This window comes from Loxodonta africana, chromosome 16, assembly GCF_030014295.1.
Source record: "Loxodonta africana isolate mLoxAfr1 chromosome 16, mLoxAfr1.hap2, whole genome shotgun sequence".
Lineage (NCBI taxonomy): Eukaryota > Metazoa > Chordata > Mammalia > Proboscidea > Elephantidae > Loxodonta > Loxodonta africana.
The window spans coordinates 3,391,930-3,410,733 of NC_087357.1; the positions used below are offsets into that span (position 1 = coordinate 3,391,930).

General features: G+C 48.6%; 1 protein-coding gene across 1 annotated transcript in view; it reads left to right on the forward strand.

Moving 5' to 3' along the window:
• CFAP46 (cilia and flagella associated protein 46) overlaps nucleotides 1–18,804 on the forward strand; it is a 114,189-nt gene that overhangs the window by 59,448 nt on the left and 35,937 nt on the right. The window contains exons 30-39 of the mRNA XM_064269895.1: nucleotides 857–1,078; nucleotides 1,824–1,973; nucleotides 7,349–7,497; nucleotides 8,662–8,760; nucleotides 10,441–10,573; nucleotides 11,205–11,351; nucleotides 12,402–12,602; nucleotides 12,783–12,889; nucleotides 14,528–14,704; nucleotides 16,557–16,752. Of these exons, the coding sequence (XP_064125965.1) occupies nucleotides 857–1,078; nucleotides 1,824–1,973; nucleotides 7,349–7,497; nucleotides 8,662–8,760; nucleotides 10,441–10,573; nucleotides 11,205–11,351; nucleotides 12,402–12,602; nucleotides 12,783–12,889; nucleotides 14,528–14,704; nucleotides 16,557–16,752 (1,581 nt within the window). The remainder of the gene's footprint in view (nucleotides 1–856; nucleotides 1,079–1,823; nucleotides 1,974–7,348; nucleotides 7,498–8,661; nucleotides 8,761–10,440; nucleotides 10,574–11,204; nucleotides 11,352–12,401; nucleotides 12,603–12,782; nucleotides 12,890–14,527; nucleotides 14,705–16,556; nucleotides 16,753–18,804) is intronic.

An 18,804-nucleotide genomic window follows, 5' to 3' on the forward strand; every position in this document is an offset into this window, starting at 1 on the left:
AGGACAGGCGCCACTCCCGGCACTTTTTTCTTGGTGGCACGAGGTCCCTCACTCTCTGCTTGCTTCTGTCTCCTTTCGTTTCTTGTAAGACAAAAGGTGATACAGGCCACACCCCGGGGAAACTCCCGTTACCTCGAATCAGGGCTGCGACCTGAGTACAGGTGTTGGATCCCACCCTAATCCTCTTGAACGTAACCTAATCTTGCCTCATTAACCACAGGCAGAGATTAGGATTTATAACACATAGGATAATCACATCAAATCACAAAATGGAGGACAAACACACAATACTGGGAATCACGGCCTAGCCAAGTTAATACACATTTTGGGGGGACACAATTCAATCCATAACAGTCATTCTAAGCCTCCTTTGGGAAACACAGCTGCCATTTAAAGAGAGAAGAGTCTTTCCAAACAATTTCACGACCTTCACGATGTGGGCATGTTTCCATCTGTTGGCATTGATATTCTCCCCTCTGCTTGGCTATATCACCAGCATTACAAACTAGAAGACACAAGGCCACCCTTGACTCTCGACCGGTCCCCAACCCCCTGCTGTTCTTGGCCCTTTTGCAGGGGAACCTCCTGAACCTCCACTGCCCAAGCCAAATCAGCCCGCCTCCTCCTAAAACCCTCCCCCAGCCTTTGCCCTCTACCACTGTGCCCCACCCTGGGCTGGGTGTCACTGCCTTGACAAGGTGGACAGAAGAACTGATGGTGGGTGGCTATGCAGTGCGTCAGAGTTCCCTGAGGGCCTGTGGATGCAGGTGCCCAGCTCACGGTATACAGCGGGAAGCTGGGCCTGTGTCTGCATCTAGTGTTGCAAGTTAGGGCCTCTTTCTTTCTTTTTTTTCAGGTTTCCTTGTTAACAGCAGGAAACTCAATTTCAGAAAGCAAGACTGTAGCAGCAAGTAGTTCACCTTCATTATTACCAAAAAAGGAGAAGGAGAAAGGCAAAGACAAAGAGAAGGGCAAAGACAAGGAGAAGGGCAAAGACAAGGAGAAGGAAAAAGGCAAAGAGAAGGAGAAGGAGAAGGAGAAGGGCAAAGAGAAGGAGAAGGGCAAGGACACCAAGCAGGTAGCACCACTGGTTGGTGCGTGTGGCCACTTGACTCGGCAGCCTTGGGTCAGTGTCCCAGCAGCAGGGCGGGGGATGGCACAGACTCAGGCTGGGGCAGGTCCTTACATGTCAAGTGGAGGTGGCTGTGAAGGAGGTGGCACTTGCCCCTGGAGAAGTGGCCTCACATAGTCTTCTGCCCTGGGTGCACCAGGCTTGGCCTTGGCCCTGAATATGCTGAAGGGGTAGGGGCATCTCTGGGGTGGGAGAAGAATAGATGCGAGCCCTGTGTGCACATGAAACTTCCATCCTGGAATAGTAGTTGCTCCCTGGGCTGGCTGAGGGACCGGAATGTCTGCACAGCATTGAGACCTGATACCCACCCAGGGGCTCTGGTGGGGTCCTGTACACTTCCTCACTCTGCACTCACCGAGCATGACGCGTGGGGCCAGGGTGCAGCAGAGCCCTGCTCCTGGGGCACCCGCTGCCAGCAGGGCATTCTAGATTTGGGCACCCAGGTAGATTGGATGCCAAGTGCCCTGTGCAGGGGGCAGTGGGCATCCAGGGCTTCAGAAGTAAAACCACTGTGGCTGCCCTGATCCAGGGAAGGCGGCCATAGCATGGGGCCAAGGCTGCAGGGAGCACAGTTCCCGTAAGCATCCCAAGAACATGTCTTCCCCAGGCTGGCCCCTATGTAGCTGACCATGTGAACACACATTTTCTAGCCCCACTTGTTAAAGTAAATCCCAAATTCTTGCCTTCACAGCTTCAAACCCCTGTTCCCAGCAAACGGCTTGAGGATTTGCCTGCAAGTGTGGAAGAGTGGGCTTCCTATTCCTGCCCAGAAGAGATTGTGTTGATATTTAAACAGGACAAGAGCAACCTCACTGTCAACCCATCGAGCATCCAGAAGCCCGTAAGTGGACTTGAAGGAACCGCCAGGGCTGTGATGACCCAGTATTGCATTATCCTGACTGGGAGCTGCCTCCAATGCGTTCTGCAGTGAAATATGGCCCAGAAGGAAGCACGTGTATTATTAAAGAGGGAGCAGCTCATGTCACCACCCAGACCAAGGCACAGAGCTTATTCAGCCCCAGGGCCCCACAGTCGCTTTCCCACTGCCACTCTTTCTCCCTTAACAAGTCTTGTAGGCCAGCACCTGAGAGAAGCACAGCCTTTTCTTACGCATTCACCCCCAAGAATGCATCCCTAAACATGACACTTCAGTCCTGTGTATTCATTTCCTATTGCCATTGTAACTAATTACCACAAACTTGGTGGCTTAGAACAGCACAAGTTTATTCTCTCACAGTTCTGGAGGCCAGAAGTCCAAAACAGTGTCACAGAGCTGAAATCAAGGACCATATTCTCTCCGAAGGCTCTAGGAGAAGATCTTGCTTTGCCTCTTCCAGCTTCCGGTAACCCCAGGTGTTCTTTGGCTTAAGCCCCAGAATGACTTCAGTCTTTTTCTCCATCTTCACATGGCCTCCTCTTCTGTGTGTGAAATCTCTGTCTTCCTTCCTCCTATGAGGACACTCATGTTTGAATTTAGGGCTCAACCAGATAATCCAGAATAATCCCCCCATCTCGAGGTCTTTTTTCGACGTACAAGGTTGCGTTCACAGGATCTGGATCTGATAACTTTGGAGCCGTGACTCAGCCTGTTGTTTAGCTTCATACAAACGAAATCATTCAGTACATAACCTTTTGAGTTTGGCCTCTGTCTTAGTCATCTAGTGCTGCTATAACAGAAATACCACAAGTGGATGGCTTTAACAAAGAGAAATTTATTTTCTCACAGCCTAGTAGGCTAGAAGTTCAAATTCAGGGCGTCAGCTCCAGGGAAAGGCTTTCTCTCTGTTCCTGGTCTGGAGGAAGGTCCTTATCAGTCTTCCTCTGGGCTATAATTTTCTCCATGCAGGAGCCCTGTGTCCAAAGGATGCGCTCTGCTCTGGGTGCTTCTTTCTTGGTGATGTGAGGTCCCCAATTCTCTGCTTGCTTCCCTTTCCTTTTATCTCTTGTAAGATAAAAAGGTGGTACAGGCCACACCCCAGGAAAACTCCCTTTACATTGGATCAGGGATATGACCTGAGCAAGGGTGTTATGTCCCACCCTAATCCTCTTTAGCCACAGGCAGATTATGATTTATAACACATAGGCAAATCACAAAATGGAGGACAACCACACAATACTGGGAATCATCGCCTAACCAAGTTGACACATATTTTGGGGGGACACCATTCAATCCATGACAGCTCCTTTCACTCAACATGTTTGTGGGATTCACCATGTTCATCTATGTCTATAGTTTGCTTGTTTTCATTGCTGTAGAATATTCCATTGCACAAACAGACCAAACTTGTTCACCCATTCACTTGCAGAAGGACATTCACCACTGGACGTTTGGATTTCTTCTAGTTCTTGCCTACTACAAACAGAGCTTCTGTGAGTGTGTGTGTGCACATACCACAGTACCCACATGCCCATGTGTTTGGAGTATAGGCCCAGCAGTAAAATTTCTAGATCATAGAGCACGTATATTCTCAACTGTAGTAAAACCCATTGCTGTGGAGTCAATCCCAGCACATGGTGACCCCACGTGTTACAGTAGGACTGCTCCACAGGTTTTCTTAATAGAAGCTGATCACTAGGGCTTTCTTCCACAGCACCACTAGGTGGGTTTGAACCACCAACCTTTTAGCTAGTAGGCAAGTGGAAACAGTTTACGCCACCTAGGGATATTGGCAAATTGACTTCCAAAGTGGTTGTATCAGTTTCCATTCCCATCTTCATCGAGTGAGAGCTCACATTGCTCCACACCCTCACCAAGCTAGTGTTGTTCAGTTTTTTAATTTTGGCCATTCTGGTGTGTGTGTAGTTGTACCTTGTTGTGGTTTAAATGGGCACTTGCCTGATTATAGTGAGCTGGACACCTTCTCAACTGCTTGCTGGCTATTTAGATGTTCTCTTTGCAATGTGCCTGTTCAAATTCTGTGCCCATATTGTACTAAACTTTCTGTCTTTTCCTTATTGATTGGAAGAAATTCTTTATGTATTTTGACAAGAACACCGTAACAATTAAATTAATAGCAGACCATCTTCTTCCACTTTGTGGCTTGCCTTTCCACTCTCTTAATGGGGTCTTTTAATGAATTGTTGTTGCTGTTAAGTGCCGTCCAGTTGGTTCTGACTCATAGCAACCCTATGTACAACAGAATGAAACACTGCCCAGTCCTGCACCATTTTCATGATTGTTGCTATGTTTGAGTCCATTGCTGTAGCCACTGTGTCAGTCCATCTTGTTGAGGTCCCTCTTTTTTGCTGACCCTCTACTTTACCAAGCATGATGTCATTCTGCAGGGACTGATCTCTCCTGATAACATGTCCAAACCATGTGAGACGTAGTTTCGCCATCCTTGCTTATAAAGAACATTCTGGTTTTACTTCTTCCACGAAAGGTTTGTTCATTCTTTTGGTAGTCCATGGTATATCCAATATTCTTCACCAACACCACAATTCAAAGGCATCAAGTCTTCTTCAGTCTTCCATAATTTAATGAATAAAGATTCTTAATTTTAATGTAATAAAAGCTATTAATCTTTTCCTTCATGATTAGGGCTTTTCTATGTGTTTGGTTAAAAGAGAGAAAGTTTTTTACCCCAAAGATCATGGAGCTGTTCTCTTAGAGTATTTTTGCTAAAGCTTCATAGTTTATCTTTCAGATTTAATCTAGGATCTACCTGAAGTTGATTTCTGTGTGTGGTATGAGATAAGGGATCAAGCTTCTTCGTGTTTTTAAATAAGGAGATCCAATTGTCCCCCCCAACCCCCCGCCACTGTGTCTGTCAGCTTGTCATACTATGAGGACTTGTGTGTTGCTGTGATGCTGGAAGCTATGCCACCAGTATTCAGATACCAGCAGAATCACCCATGGCGGACAGGTTTCAGCTGAGCTTCCCAACTAAAACAGACTAGGAAGACGGACTAGGCGGTCTACTTCTGGAAAGAAGTAGCCAGTGAAAACCTTATGAATAGCAGTGGCTTCAGCAATATATTGACAGGGAACTGCCAGAAATTCAGGCCAGATTTAGAAGAGGACTTGGAACCAGGGATATCATTGCTGATGTCAGATGGACCCTGGCTGAAAGCAGAGAATACCAGAAGGATGTTTACCTGTGTTTTATTGACTATGCGGGCATTCAACTGTATGGATCATAACAAATTATGGATAACATTGTGAAGAATGGGACTTCTAGAACACCTAATTGTGCTCCTGAGGAATCTGTACATAAATCAAGAGGCAGTTGTTTGGACAGAACAAGGGGATACTGAGTGGTTTAAAATCAGGAAAGGTGTGCGTCAGGGTTGTATCCTTTCACCATACCTATTCAATCTGTAAGCTGAGCAAATAATCCGAGAAGCTGCACTATATGAAGGAGAACGGGGCATCAGGATTGGAGGAAGACTCATTAACAACCTGTATTATGCAGATGACACAGCCTTGCTTGCTGAAAGTGAAGAGGACTTGAAGCATTTACTGATGAAAATCAAAGACTACAGCCTTCAGTATGGATTGCGCCTCAACATAAAGAAAACAAAAATCCTCACAACTGGACTAATAAACAACATCATGATAAATGGAGAAAAGATTGAAATTGTCAAGGATTTCATTTTACTTGGATCCACAATCAACAGCCATGGAAGCAGCAGTCAAGAAATCAAAAGAGACATTGCAGAGGGAAAATCTGCTGCAAAGGACCTCTTTAAAGTGTTGAAAAGCAAAGATGTCACCTTGAAGACTAAGGTGCGCCTGACCCAAGCCATGGTATTTTCAATCTCATCATATGCATATGAAAGCTGGACATTGAATAAGGAAGACCAAAGAAGAATTGACGCCTTTGAATTGTGGTGTTGGCAAAGAATATTGTATGTACCATGGACTGCCAAGAGAACAAACAAATCTGTCTTGGAAGAAGTACAACCAGCATGCTCCTTAGAAGTAAGGATGGTGAGATTGTGTCTTACATACTTTGAACATGTTGTCAGGAAGGATCAGTCCCTGGAGAAAGACATCATGCTTGGCAAAGTAAAGCATCAACGGAAGAGAGGAAGACCCTCAGTGAGGTGGATTGACACAGTGGCTGCAACAATGGGCTCAAGCATAACAACAATTGTAAGGATGGTGCAGGACCAGGCAGTGTTTCGTTCTGTTGTGCATAGGGTCACTATGAGTTGGAACCAACTCGACAGCACCTAACAACATCAATTGTCCCACCACCATTTATTGAAAACAGTCACTTTACCCCTTTTCGTTGCGGTGCCCCATCTGTCATGGCCCCATGTGTCTGTCAGTTTGTCGTACTGTGGGGGCTTGTGTGTTGCTGTGATACTGGAAGCTATGCCACCCGTATTTGGATACCAGCAGGGTCACCCATGGAGGACAGGTTTCAGCAGAGCTTCCCAACTAAGAGACTAGGAAGAAGGACCCGGCAGTCTACTTCTGAAAAGAATTAGCCAGTGAAAACCTTATGAATAGCAGTGGCACACTGTCTGATATAGTGCCAGAAGATGAGCCCCCCAGGTTGGAAGGCACTCAAAAGACGACTCGGGAAGAGCTGCCTCCTCCAAGTGGAGTCGACTTTAATGATGTGGATGGAGTCAAGCTTTCAGGACCTTCATTTGCTGGTGTGGCATGACTCAAAATGAGAAGAAACTGCTGCAAACATCCATTAATAATTGGAGCGTGAAATGTTACATAGGATCACTATGAGTCGGAACAGACTCGACGGCACCTAACAACGTTTGTCACGAATCAAGTGGCCTGGGCTCTCTCTTCCATCAGTTAATTGTCTATTCTGGCACCACCATCTCACTGTCTAATTATTGTAGCTTCATAACCTTGAGTGTGGCAGACAAAGTCCTGCACGTTGCTCTTCAAGAAGGTCTTGGCTAATCTTTGCATTCTTTGTTGTGTTTCCATGTGTATTTTGGAACCAGCTTGTTAGGTTTCATTTAAAAAAAAAAAAACTGACAAAGAATAGACATCTTTACCGTACTGAGTCTTCCAATTCACAAATGTGATACGTCTTTTCATTTATTTAGGTCTTCTTTAATTTCTTTTGATAATGGACTAGTTTTCTGCAAACACTGTGGAGCACCTACTGTGTGCCTGACATTATGCTTATCACTGTGATGAAGGATAAAGCTCTTTGCAGAAAAGACCCTACAAGCTAGTGGGCTAACATTTCTCCCTATTCTCTGACCCTATGTGTTGGTTGTATATTCATGTAGACATACAGTTTATACTACCTGGACCACTTGGTCAATGCCCTGAAGGAGATGTTCCTTTATGAGCTCATGATCCCAGTTCTTCAGTTGGGCGTACTCATCGCAGAGTCCGTGGTGGACAGCAAGAGCCTCGCAGACCTCTACCACCTCAGGTTGGTACAGCTGCCTGATTACGAAACCAAACCAAACCCGTTGCCGCCAAGTCGATTCTGACTCATGGAGACCCTATAGGACAGAGTAGACCTGCCTCATAAGCGTTTCTAAGGAGCAGCTGGTGGACTCAAACTGCTGACCTTTTGGTTAGCAGCTGAGCTCTTAACCACTGCACCACCAGGGAAACTGGGAAACAGTTAAGTGGCCAGAGTGAAAATGTCCTCAAAGCAATGTCAGAGTAAACAGCATTTTAGAAAATTCATAGTATAGTTGACTATGTGTAAATAATAAAGCCTCTAAAATTTCTAAAGTCAAACTAAATGAAATACTTGAATATTTAAAAAATGATATTTGTATTTTGAATTTTCTACCTGATCCTGATTTTAATAATTGCACTCTGGTTTTTAAGAGAACGTCCTTGTTTTTAGGAAATGCACACTGAAGTATTTAGGGATAAAGGGGCATGATGTCTCAACTCACTTGCAAATAGTTTAGAAAAAAATGTGTGTGTGTGTGTACATGTAGAGGGAGGAGGAGGAGAGAACGACAAAGGGAATGTGTGGGTGTGGTTGTGGGTATGTGTGCGTGGGCACAATGCGTGGGTGTGGTTGTGGGTATGTGTGCGTGGGCACACGTGTGAAGAGGCGGGAGAGAACAGTGAAGTAAATGTGGTGAGGTATTCACAACAAGGGAAGCTGAGTGAAGTAACTAAAAAAAAAGTGAAGTACACGTTAAGAATTCTTTATGGTCTTTGTGCAGTTTTTCTGTAAACCTGAAATCATTTCAAAATAAAAAGTTGTTTTAAAAGTATGAAAGCAGAACTTCACTGCCAGAAGTTGAGGTGGGGGTGGCCAGAGCACCACCAGCTGTGCCCGATCCTTACCTCTGATGGTAACTGTGAGACGATGCAGATGAATGAAATAAATAGATGAGTAAATAATAAAAAAATTCTATCTGAAATTTGTTGGAGCCACCTGTTTTTTTTTCCTAGTAATTTCATGTAGCTTAAAAAATCATTAAAAATATAATCAAATTATACATTTCTTTTTGAAGTTTACCAGTTTTTACACTGTAACTGAAACAATTTCCAGAGAGTTTCATTTTCTGGCTTACTGGCTGCTACAGGACGGCGTAACTTCCCCTTTTCACGTCGTTTCCCATAGACTCGCCCAGGTGTGCTATGACTTGAAGCTGAGAGAAGCAGCAGCTTACCATGAGGAGGTGGTTGGGCAGACATACATCGGGGAGATGGAGCAAGCAAGGTATGTTTGCTGTGACACCACGTGGGCCCTTCTCATCCAGCCCACCTGGCATGCCGAGCTAGCAGCTAGGACAGCGTGCCCTAAAGTAAAGCAAGTTCATTGACCGCGGGCATCAGCTCCACGGTGCCGTTTGCTCCCAGCTCAGAAAGCGAGGAGAGGGAGGCTTCTCGTGTGGCGGGGCACCCTGGGCAGGCTGTGTACTCCTCTGCCAAGTGGGGACAGGGCCTGTGCACACAAGTGCCCACGGGAGCTGGAGTGCACGCCTGTACCATCTGAGTGCTGGGGTCACCCTCGCTGTTTCACTCATGGGACAGTGGCCTGGTCGAGAGGCAAGTTCTGTGGCTTACATTTGAGAGATGCAGCCAGGGGCAGCCAGCCACATGCAGAGAATCCCGAGCCAGGCAGGCCCAGGCCCTCCTGCAGGCTTTCTTCCAGGGCTCTGCCCATCTACCTACTTGCCGCAGTCAGGTCCACTCCTCTGGACACTTCTAGCCACCTCTGTGTGATCAGGACAGCCCATGGATCCCCTCCCAGGACAGCTAGATGCCTGCCCCTCCCTGCCCTGCCCCCTCCCTAAGCAACCAGGCAGGTCTGGGGAGGCACAGGGCTTTTGGGGTCACCAGACCAGCCCTGCCACCCTGCTGAGTCTCCTGGAAGCCTCGCCATGCTGGACAGCGGGGTGTTGGGAGGACACTTGGCCCAGAGCCTGGGGGCCCAGTGTAAGGGTGGGGCGGGGGGAGTTGTTCCATGTAAAACACTCCAGCCACTGGTGAAGGAAGCCTGAATGCAGAGGGTGCCTCAGGGGCTGGGGCATGGGCAGGGGATCCAAAGTGTCAGAGGCCTGAGTTGGAGGGGAGGGGGCCTTGCTCGGAGCAGAGGGTGGGAAGGTTGGAGAGGTCGGTGGGCTGAGAGGTTGGGCAGAGTGGGGATGGAGGGAGCTTGACTCCAGCATGGGGTGTTGCTGGAGGGTTGAAGTCAGGTGGCTGCGCCTCACTTTTCTCAGGACCACCTGGAGCCAGGCTGTGCTGAGCAGTGGGGGCAGGGAGGGGCCCTGGTGGAGCCAGTGGCCTGAGACCAGGGTGTGGCCAGAGGGTGGTGGGAAGTGGGCTGGCCACAGCTCAGAAGGAGGCCTTGCCTTTCTGAGATGGAGGGACACCTGTGGGTAGGCAGGTGCTCAGGCAGGTGGGCAGTTGGGCAGGTGGGCAAGAAGCAGGTGGGCAGGTGGATAGGCAGGGGGCAGGGGGCAGGGAGATGGGCAGGAGACAGGGAGGGGGCAGGTAGGTGGGCAGGTAGGCAGGGGGCAGGCAGGAGGCAGGTGGGCAGGTGGGTGGGTAGGAGGCAGGTGGGGCAGGCGGGAAAGAGGCAGACAGGTGGACGGACACTCAGGTGAGTAGGTGGCCCTGAACGCTCTCCCTTTGAGAAGCGCATTGACACTAGTCTGCAGAAGCTGGAAGCAGGAGTCTGAAGCTGGGGAGGAAGATGGGCTACAGGAGTAACTAGGGCCCTCTGTGCTGCCACATTATGGGAGTTTTTTGATCTTTGTAAGCACTTGTGTGAATAATAGCTTCTCATAGCTGCCTTAACTGGAATTTCTTTGATTGCTATGAAGCTGGATATTTTTGCGTACATGCTGGTCATTGTATTTCTTCTGCTGTGTATCGTCTGTTTTACTTACATCAGCTGCAGGAAAGAAATCGCCCTGAAAAAAGAGAAAAACAAGGAGCCCCTGTTGGAGGATAGCCTGCAAATGCTGACCGAGCTGATGGTCCCAGCACAGCCAGAAGCAATCAGACCCCTTGAGGCCAAGGAAAAGGCGAGTGAGCAGTGCGGGAAGGCCAGTGCTGGCCAGTAAGCCAGATGTGTTTATCCTCTGTGCAGTGTACCTAAAATCTTGGGAAACCCAGAGATGCATGATTCATCCCCCCTGAGCGGCCTGGGGCATCTTCCAGGAAGACGAGATTCGAGTGCACGACAGACCCGTGTGGGGCGGTTGTCCATCCAGGGCCCATGCAGCAGCAGTCCAGAGAAGAAGGGTGCAGGAGAACAGGGGCTCCACGGGGCAGAGGTGGCACCGGGCATGGAATGCCCCCACTGCCAGAGAGCGGCCTCGGAGGCCTCCCAACTCTGCCTGCTGACTGGCTCTTTCGAGACCATGGGACCCTCTCCCCATGGATTTGCCAGTTGTAAAGTCACCATTCCAGCCACTGCCATGCTCTGAAGAAAGAGCAACTCCACTCTAAATTAAAAGGGGCTTTGTCCCCACGGGAGACTAGGATCTCTGTGTATGAACCAGCTGGTGGGAAGCAGCAAGGTCTGGGGCACCTTGACGCAGGCAGAAGCCACTCCCCAGTGTGGGCTGAGGGCTGCAGTACAGACCCAGCTCCGGCTTAGGGCAGCTCCCGTCACCCAAGAGACAGGGCATTTCGGGGCTGCGTGTCTTGCAGATTCTGAAGGTAAACGGAGAGACTGGGAAGGGCCTGGATGGAATGTCCTTCCCCATCCTGTGGACCCTCAAGGCAGAAGTGCTCCTGGAGATGGACCTACACCAGCCAGCAAGGTTGCTCCTCGCAGAGGCATGCCAGGCCTTCCAGGTGTGGAGCCACCTCGCCCATGGCCCCTCAGTCACCCCACCGCCCGCCCACTCACTTTCTGGGCAGTCCCCAGCCTGATCTGTCAGGCCCCGCAGGCCCTGCTGCGTCCAGGCTCTGCCCTGCTCCCTGTCCCTCTGCCCCTGCTGAAGGCCTGACGCCCAGGAGGGCCGCCAAGCGTGAGTGAGCCTCTAACAGAATCCCTGCAAGTGTCAGGAGGGCTGCAGACCTCAAGTGGCCCACAACACAGTGCCCAGCCTGCGGCCTCCAAACACCAGGAACCACACAGGTGGAAGGATAGCATGAGGCGTGCTGGCCAGAGCAAGTGTCCCAACTCCAACGGCCACCTGCAAGGTCCCTTTGACCCCCACGAGATGATTGGGCATTGGAGAAAAGGACAATGGCAATGAGGGATAGCAATCAGTGGAGTCGAGGTTCGCTTTGAAACCATATGTGGATGAGGGTACTGGAACCATGTCAGTGACCATGGGGCTGGGTGACCGGCTGTGGGGCCCATCATGCTGGCCTCTCATGTTTGTGCTTGTCTGAGAATGTCCATTATAAACAGTTCCTGTGCTGCCAAAGACGTCAACAGCCCTGACCTGTGTGTGTGTGCATGTGTGTGTATATATATGTGTATATGTGTGTGTGAGTGTGTATGACGAGCGCTGGTGGCACAGTGGTTAAAACTCTCAGCCGCTAACTAAAAGGTCAGCAGTTTGAACCCACCAGCCACCCCACAGGAGAAAGATGTGGCAGTCTGCTTCTGTAAAGATTTTCAGCCTTGGCAACCATATGGGCAGCTCTACCCTGTCCTACAGCGTCACTGTGAGTCAGAATCAACTTGATGGCAGTGGGTTTGGTTTGGGGTATATATGTGTGTATGTGTGTGTGTACATATGTGTGTAGGTATGTATGTGTATTGTGTATATGGGTATGTATGTGTATGAAAATGTATGTATGTGTGTACATGTATGTGCGTGTGCATGTGTGTATACATGTGTACGTGTGTATGTGAGTGTGTGAGTGTCCCTTTTTCTGTATCTTTTGTAGGAGCTCAATGACCCTTGTGCAGAATCAAAGTGCTTGTACCTTCTAGCTGTGTTGGCAAATAAGGAAAAGAACTACGGACAGGCAGAGAAAATGATCGAGAGGGCCCAGCGCCTGGGCGGGAACGAGGAATTTTGGTACCACTCCACCTTGACACTTGCAGAGACAATCCTGTCCTTAGAAAACGAGACAAGACAAATGCAGGTGAGGAGGAGACTGTGACGGAGAGCTGGGGCGTTCCTCCAGGTGGGCTGTGCTCTGTTGTCGCAGGCTGGGGAGAGGTCCAGGGTCTCTCCTCCCTCCCCTGGGCTATGGTCCTGACCAGGGAGCAGGGCTGTGTCGCAGCAGCACCAGGAGGCATGTTTATGCCAGCGTTCTCCACAGGTGTGCCACCTGTTTCAGAAGCTTATAGATGGCTTCACAGTCCTCAAGAAGGAGCGGCCCAACAGGGTCCCACTGTTGGAATTCATGACCACTGACTTGGAAGCCAGGTAACTTCTGTAAGAAAAACTGCCAATTAATTTAAAAATCGGGGTTTACTTTTGCTCACATACTAGTCTTTAAACCACACTTCAAACCTGTGGGGGTTCAGAGACCCAGGGAGGCCAGGTGCCCACCTCCTGACCCAGCTCTAGAAGACCCCAAACTGTCCTCTGAGCTGGAAGCTACCATCCGGGGCGCACCGTCTGGCTTGCTTGGACGCCCTGCCCGACCCGACTCACCCAGAATGGCACTGAGGTGGCTCGGGCCCTGGAAGCCAGGAGGGCCAGACGGTTAGCTTCCTCTTTTCCTGTGCGGCTTTTCCTGTCTCGAGTGTCGGGGAGTACCCAGAGAGGGGGTCTCAGATAGTCTCGTTTTGCTCCTAAATTCTCCTGGAATGGATCTGACCTAGGTTTCTTGCAGACACCTTTACAATGTGAGGCCAGATACTGCTCTTGCTGGCCAGCTGCCAGTAGTACTTGTGTTGTTTTGTGTTGCGTGGTTCTAGTGCTGTCATCCTCCGCCGTCGGTGTTGAGCTCCATCACATGACCGGGTTTCTCTCCATAAAGTTGGCCACAGAGAAGTTCGTCTGGTTTCCTTATACCAGCGCATGCTGGGTCCCGTCCTCTCACCCACTCCTTGTGCTGCGAGAGCGCTTCCCCTCCCCTGTGCTGCCTTCTCTACTCTGGGTCAGGGTGTCGGGTAAGGTGGCCCGAGAAGCCCCCGCCTCCTCACCCTCGTTCTTGCCACATGGAAATTACTCTGTGTTTGTGCACCTGTCTGGTGGGCGGCAGACTGTTGGGGACAGACTTGAACATACCACCATGTCCTCTATGATGGCTCATCTTTTAGATTTTAGTTTGTTTCTGGGCTATATTTCTGGTAGTTTATGTTTTCCTAGAAAATTTTTTTCACTAGGCTTTAGGGTGTTTTAGTATAAATTTCTATAGCAGCTTCTCTTACAACTTTTAAACGGTCTTTATCTCAGGCGTGTCCTCCTTGTTGCAGTTTATCTGGGTCATCACTCTTCTTCTGCATCAGAATTGCGGACTCGAATTTAATTGATCTTTTCAGACAACCAGGTTTTGGTTTATTGTTTTTTTTGTTTTATTGATTGTTTTTGTCGTTCTTTATTTTCTGGTTCCTCTTTATTGAATTCTTCCCGTATTGGGAAGGAGTGTTAGATTGCTGCTGAGTCACCCCTCCTTGAGCAGAACATTTAGTCCACATATTCTCCATTTTCCTTCGTAGTAAATGCATCCTCTGAGCTCCATCTGTCGGCTCCCCATCCCATAGTGAGGCATGTCGTGCCCGCACTTCCAGAGGCTTTGTACCTTCAATGTGGGTTTTCCTTTCTACTCATGAGTTACTTAGAAGAGTGTGTCAAGAGTTTCCAAATGATTGTATTTCCTGAGGTGGCTGGGGGTATTGTTCATTTCTGATCTTACTGCATTAAGACCAAATACTGTGGCCTGTTTGGTTTCCGATCCTTGAGAAACACCTGGAAGGTGTTTCTTGCAGTGTCCCTGAATGAAAGCTCAAGGTAACGACTGTGACCAAAGTCACGGACCCGTGGCTTGAGCCAGGAGCCATCGCTTAGTGAAGTGAGGACGGCCACACAGGGCCTGAGTGGCCTCCTCCCCCTCAGGTGTGTCGGCCTGCAGATCCAGGCCATCCAGGGGACCATCCACAGTGAGCCTTCCGGGTACTCAATGCTGCTGAACAAGATGGACAATTGCTTGCTGGAAATTGAGAAAAAGTTCATTAACTGTGGCTATAAAGAGAAGTGCGTGGACATAAAACTGGAGCGTGCAAAGATAAAGAGGTGAGACACGCTGCTGCAGACTCGCATGTACTGAGGGGGCCCAGCTCTCTGATGGGTCCTCAGGGGCAGCTAGGGCCTCTTGGGAGCCTCACCATCGACCACCTCGCACCTGCCTTCCCTGCGCCCCCGGTGCCCTCGGGACCCTCGCACCCACCACCCATGCCCACAGCCCTGTGTCCCACCTCGCCTCCTCTGACCACAGGCTGGGCCCTCCTCCTGGGGTTACACCTTCTCCCAGAGTCACCTCTCCTCCCCCAGGGCCTGGGGCTCTGCAGCGGCTGTTGGACCTCCTGCAGTGTGTGTTCCTCGCGCCCCCCATACCCTTTGACCTCCTGCTCAGCCATCTCTCAGCCCCAGAAAAGGATGGCAACTGTACCACCAGCCAGCCGGAGTCACTGATGCAGAGACACATGTAGCACCCCACCTCTGCACAAACACGCACACCCTTCATGCACACCAATGGCACAAACACACATAGCACCCCCCAGACACATTACCCTATCATACACACAGCACCCCACCACAGACACACTACCCCATCACACACACACACACACACAGCACCCCACCACAGACACACCACCCCATCACACACACACATGCAGCACCCCCACCTCTGCACAAACACACAGGTTTCACACCCCACCACAGACATGTCACTCCCACCACAGACACATACACATATATGCCACACATGTCAGTCCCACTACAGACACATGCACACGTACACCACACACGTCACTCCCACTGCACATACACACACCTACACCACACATAGAGTGCTCCCTAACTCCACACAACTCGCAAACACACTGCCCCACACCTACCTCCACCACACACCCACCCTATCTCACACCCACACACTCAGCCCTGGTCTCGGGAGGTAGATCCCAAGCACTGTGCTCCAATAGGTGTGGTCACCTTTACCACACAGCCCTCAGGGCTCCCCCCACCACCAGAGAGCAGCCTCTGGGGCTTCCAAGGGAAGACAGGCTCATCTGATGCCTGTGCCCATGTCCACTGCAGGAACCTGACCCCAGCAGCTATGAGGACTGCCCCTCCCCTGTCAGCAGAGCAGGACAGGCAAACTGTCTTGGGGCACCCTTCCTCTTCTGAGTTTGCTCTTACTTGGGGCGCCCCTTCTCTCCTGGGTCCACCTCGTGGGGCTTGTGCCAGCATTTCAAGAGCCACACCACAGTCAAGGGAAAGGTGATAGAGACTGGACGGCAGAAAAAGCACCTGGACACCTGTGAGGCCTAATGATCATGATCATCTTCATTATCACAGATGTAGTACGTGGTCATTGTAGGAGCTTGAGAAAATGCAGGAAGCAACAACAGGAAGTTAGCATAGTGGATACTGTGTTTTGGTTCAACTCACTCTTTTATACACAGACTTAATTTTTTATTAAAATAATAGTAGCATACCTGCATATTGTGTTATACCAGCTTTTTAAAAATGTCTACTGTTAAGATATATTGAGAATATCTTTTCACATAAAACATCTAATTGTACAATTTTAGGTCCCAATGAAATATGCAGTATAATCATATGAAAATTGCCCATTACATATTAGTTAGGACTAATCACATAATAAGGAGCCCCATTGGTACAGCGGTTAAGTGCTCATCAGCAAACCAAAAAGTTGGAAGTTTGAACCCATCAGCTGCTCCTCTGGAGAAAGACCTGGAAATCTGCTCACGTAAACATTACAGCCTTGGAAACCCTATGGGGCCATTATACTCTGTCCTGTAGGGTCACTATGAGTCAGAATCAACTTGACAATACACAGCAACAACAATGGCATAATGCTTTAACTTTTTTGTTCTAAACTCCACTCTGATGTTGTAAGGTTAAGTGCCCAAAATGAGAAAGATGAGGAACAGAAAACTGCGTGTTACCTAGAAGCGTATGACTTGACCCAGAGAGCCGTAGCTGAAGAAGAGGAGCTGTTTCGCAGTATTCAGGGTTTGCTGTCCCTTCAAGATGTAAGTGTGTATTGTATCACCTCTCTGTACCTCTCTGGTCATTGCCGTCAGTGTGCAAATGTGCACTCCTATATCTTATCTAAGGAGACTTTGGCTAAGTGCTTGGCTGCTAACTGAAAAGTCAATGTTTGAACTCACCATTCATTTCATGGGAGAAAGATGTGGCAATCTGCTCCCATAAAGATCACAGCCTAGGAAACCCTATGGGGAAGTTATACTCTGTTCTATATGGTCGCTATGAGTCAGAGTTGATGTGACACACACCACCACCACCAGCAACGACATATCTTGTAAACAAATGTGTGTCGTATCGTATCTCTGCACCTTTTTGGTCATTCCCATGAACATAAAAACACACATTTCTATATCTTAAAAACAAGCCTATCAGCTCCCACTGCTGGCTGTGATACAGCAGCATCCTAGACAACCAAAACTGGACAGACTTTCCAAGCAGCAGATGTCAGACAGTGATGAATAGAGGCTCCTGAGAGCAGGGAGCCCCACACATGCGCAAGCTCACTGCAGCCGCAGAGAGGAAAGACCTGGATCCTGATGATCACCGACCTGAGGATGGAGCCAAAAGCCCAGGGAGGACAGGCAGCTGGAGTCCACAGGACAGAATGTGAGAAAGGAAAGTGCTACCAGAGAGGAAAGTCCAGAGATTTGCAGAGAGGCCTCTGGTGCATTTAGTCAAGCAGTGGTCAACACATGCCTGGGAGCAAATTACCAAAGCTGGAGAAAGAACCACCTAAAAGGAATATAGGAAGGAGTGCCAGGCAATCACTTAGTCCTGGAATGGTCCCGTTCCCACCAGTCACACTGGAAAACCTCGTGATTCACGGAACGTTGTAGACAGAAGGGCCTCACCTCAGTCAGAGGCATAGTTTTCCTTAGATAAGCACTGCTCCAGACCCATCTGAAAAACCCTAAAAGGAAGATCTGCATCCCAGAACAAAGCTCAGGAGCGTTTATAGGAATATGAAAATGTTCGCCCTCCAAAAAGATAAAGTGCAATGTCAGGCAACCAATCACAAATCATCGGTCATGCAAAGAAGCAGGAAAGTACAGCCTATAATAAGGTCAATAATCAATTGGCATCAACCCAGAACTGACACCGATATTAGAACTGAAAGACAAGGACATTAAAACAACTATTATAACTATATTCTGTATGTTCAAAAAGTTAAGTAGAGATATGGAAGACAAAAAAAGATCCAAATAGTACTTTTACAGATGAAAACTACAGTGTGTGAGATGAAGACTACATTGGATGGATTTGATGGCAGATAAGACACTGAAGAAGAAAAGATTAGAGAACTTGGAGACACAGCAATAGAAATTATTAGAAATAAACAAAGAAAAGAGAACAAAAAGAAAAATAACAGAACATCAGTGAGTTGAGGAACAACTTAAAGTGACCGAGTATAGCTGTAATTGGAATCCTGGAAGGAGAGAAGAGGCAGGAGGGGACAGAAGAAAGTATCTGAAGAAATAATGACTGAAATTTTTCAAATTTTGATAAAAATGAACACAACCCCACAGACACAAGATACTCAATGAATCACAAGGGCAAGAAATACACCAGAACGTAACTGTTGTAGAAGAATGATAAAAAGCACATCTGAAAATCAGCCACTCTCACGTGTCTGTCAGTTTGTCCTACTGTGGGAGCCCGCGCGTTGCTGTGATGCTGGAAGCTAGGCCACTGGTATTCAGATACCAGCAGGGGCACCCATGGTGGACAGGTTTCAGCTGAGCTTCCAGACTCACACAGACTAGAAAGAAGGACCCAGCAGTCTACTTCTGAAAAGAATTAGCCAGTGGAAACCTTATGAACAGCAGTAGAACATTGTCTAATATAGTGCCAGAAGATGAGCCCCCCAGGTTGGAGGGCACTCAAAAGACAGTTGGGGAAGAGCTGCCTCCTCAAGTAGAGTCGACCTTAATGACATAGATGGGTGAAGCTTTCGGGACCTTCATTTGCCGATGTGGCACGACTCGAGAAGAAAGAGCTATGAATATGTATTAATAATCGGAACCTGGAATGTACAAAATATGAATCTAGGAAAATTGGATATCATCACAAATGGAATGGAATGTATAAACATCGAT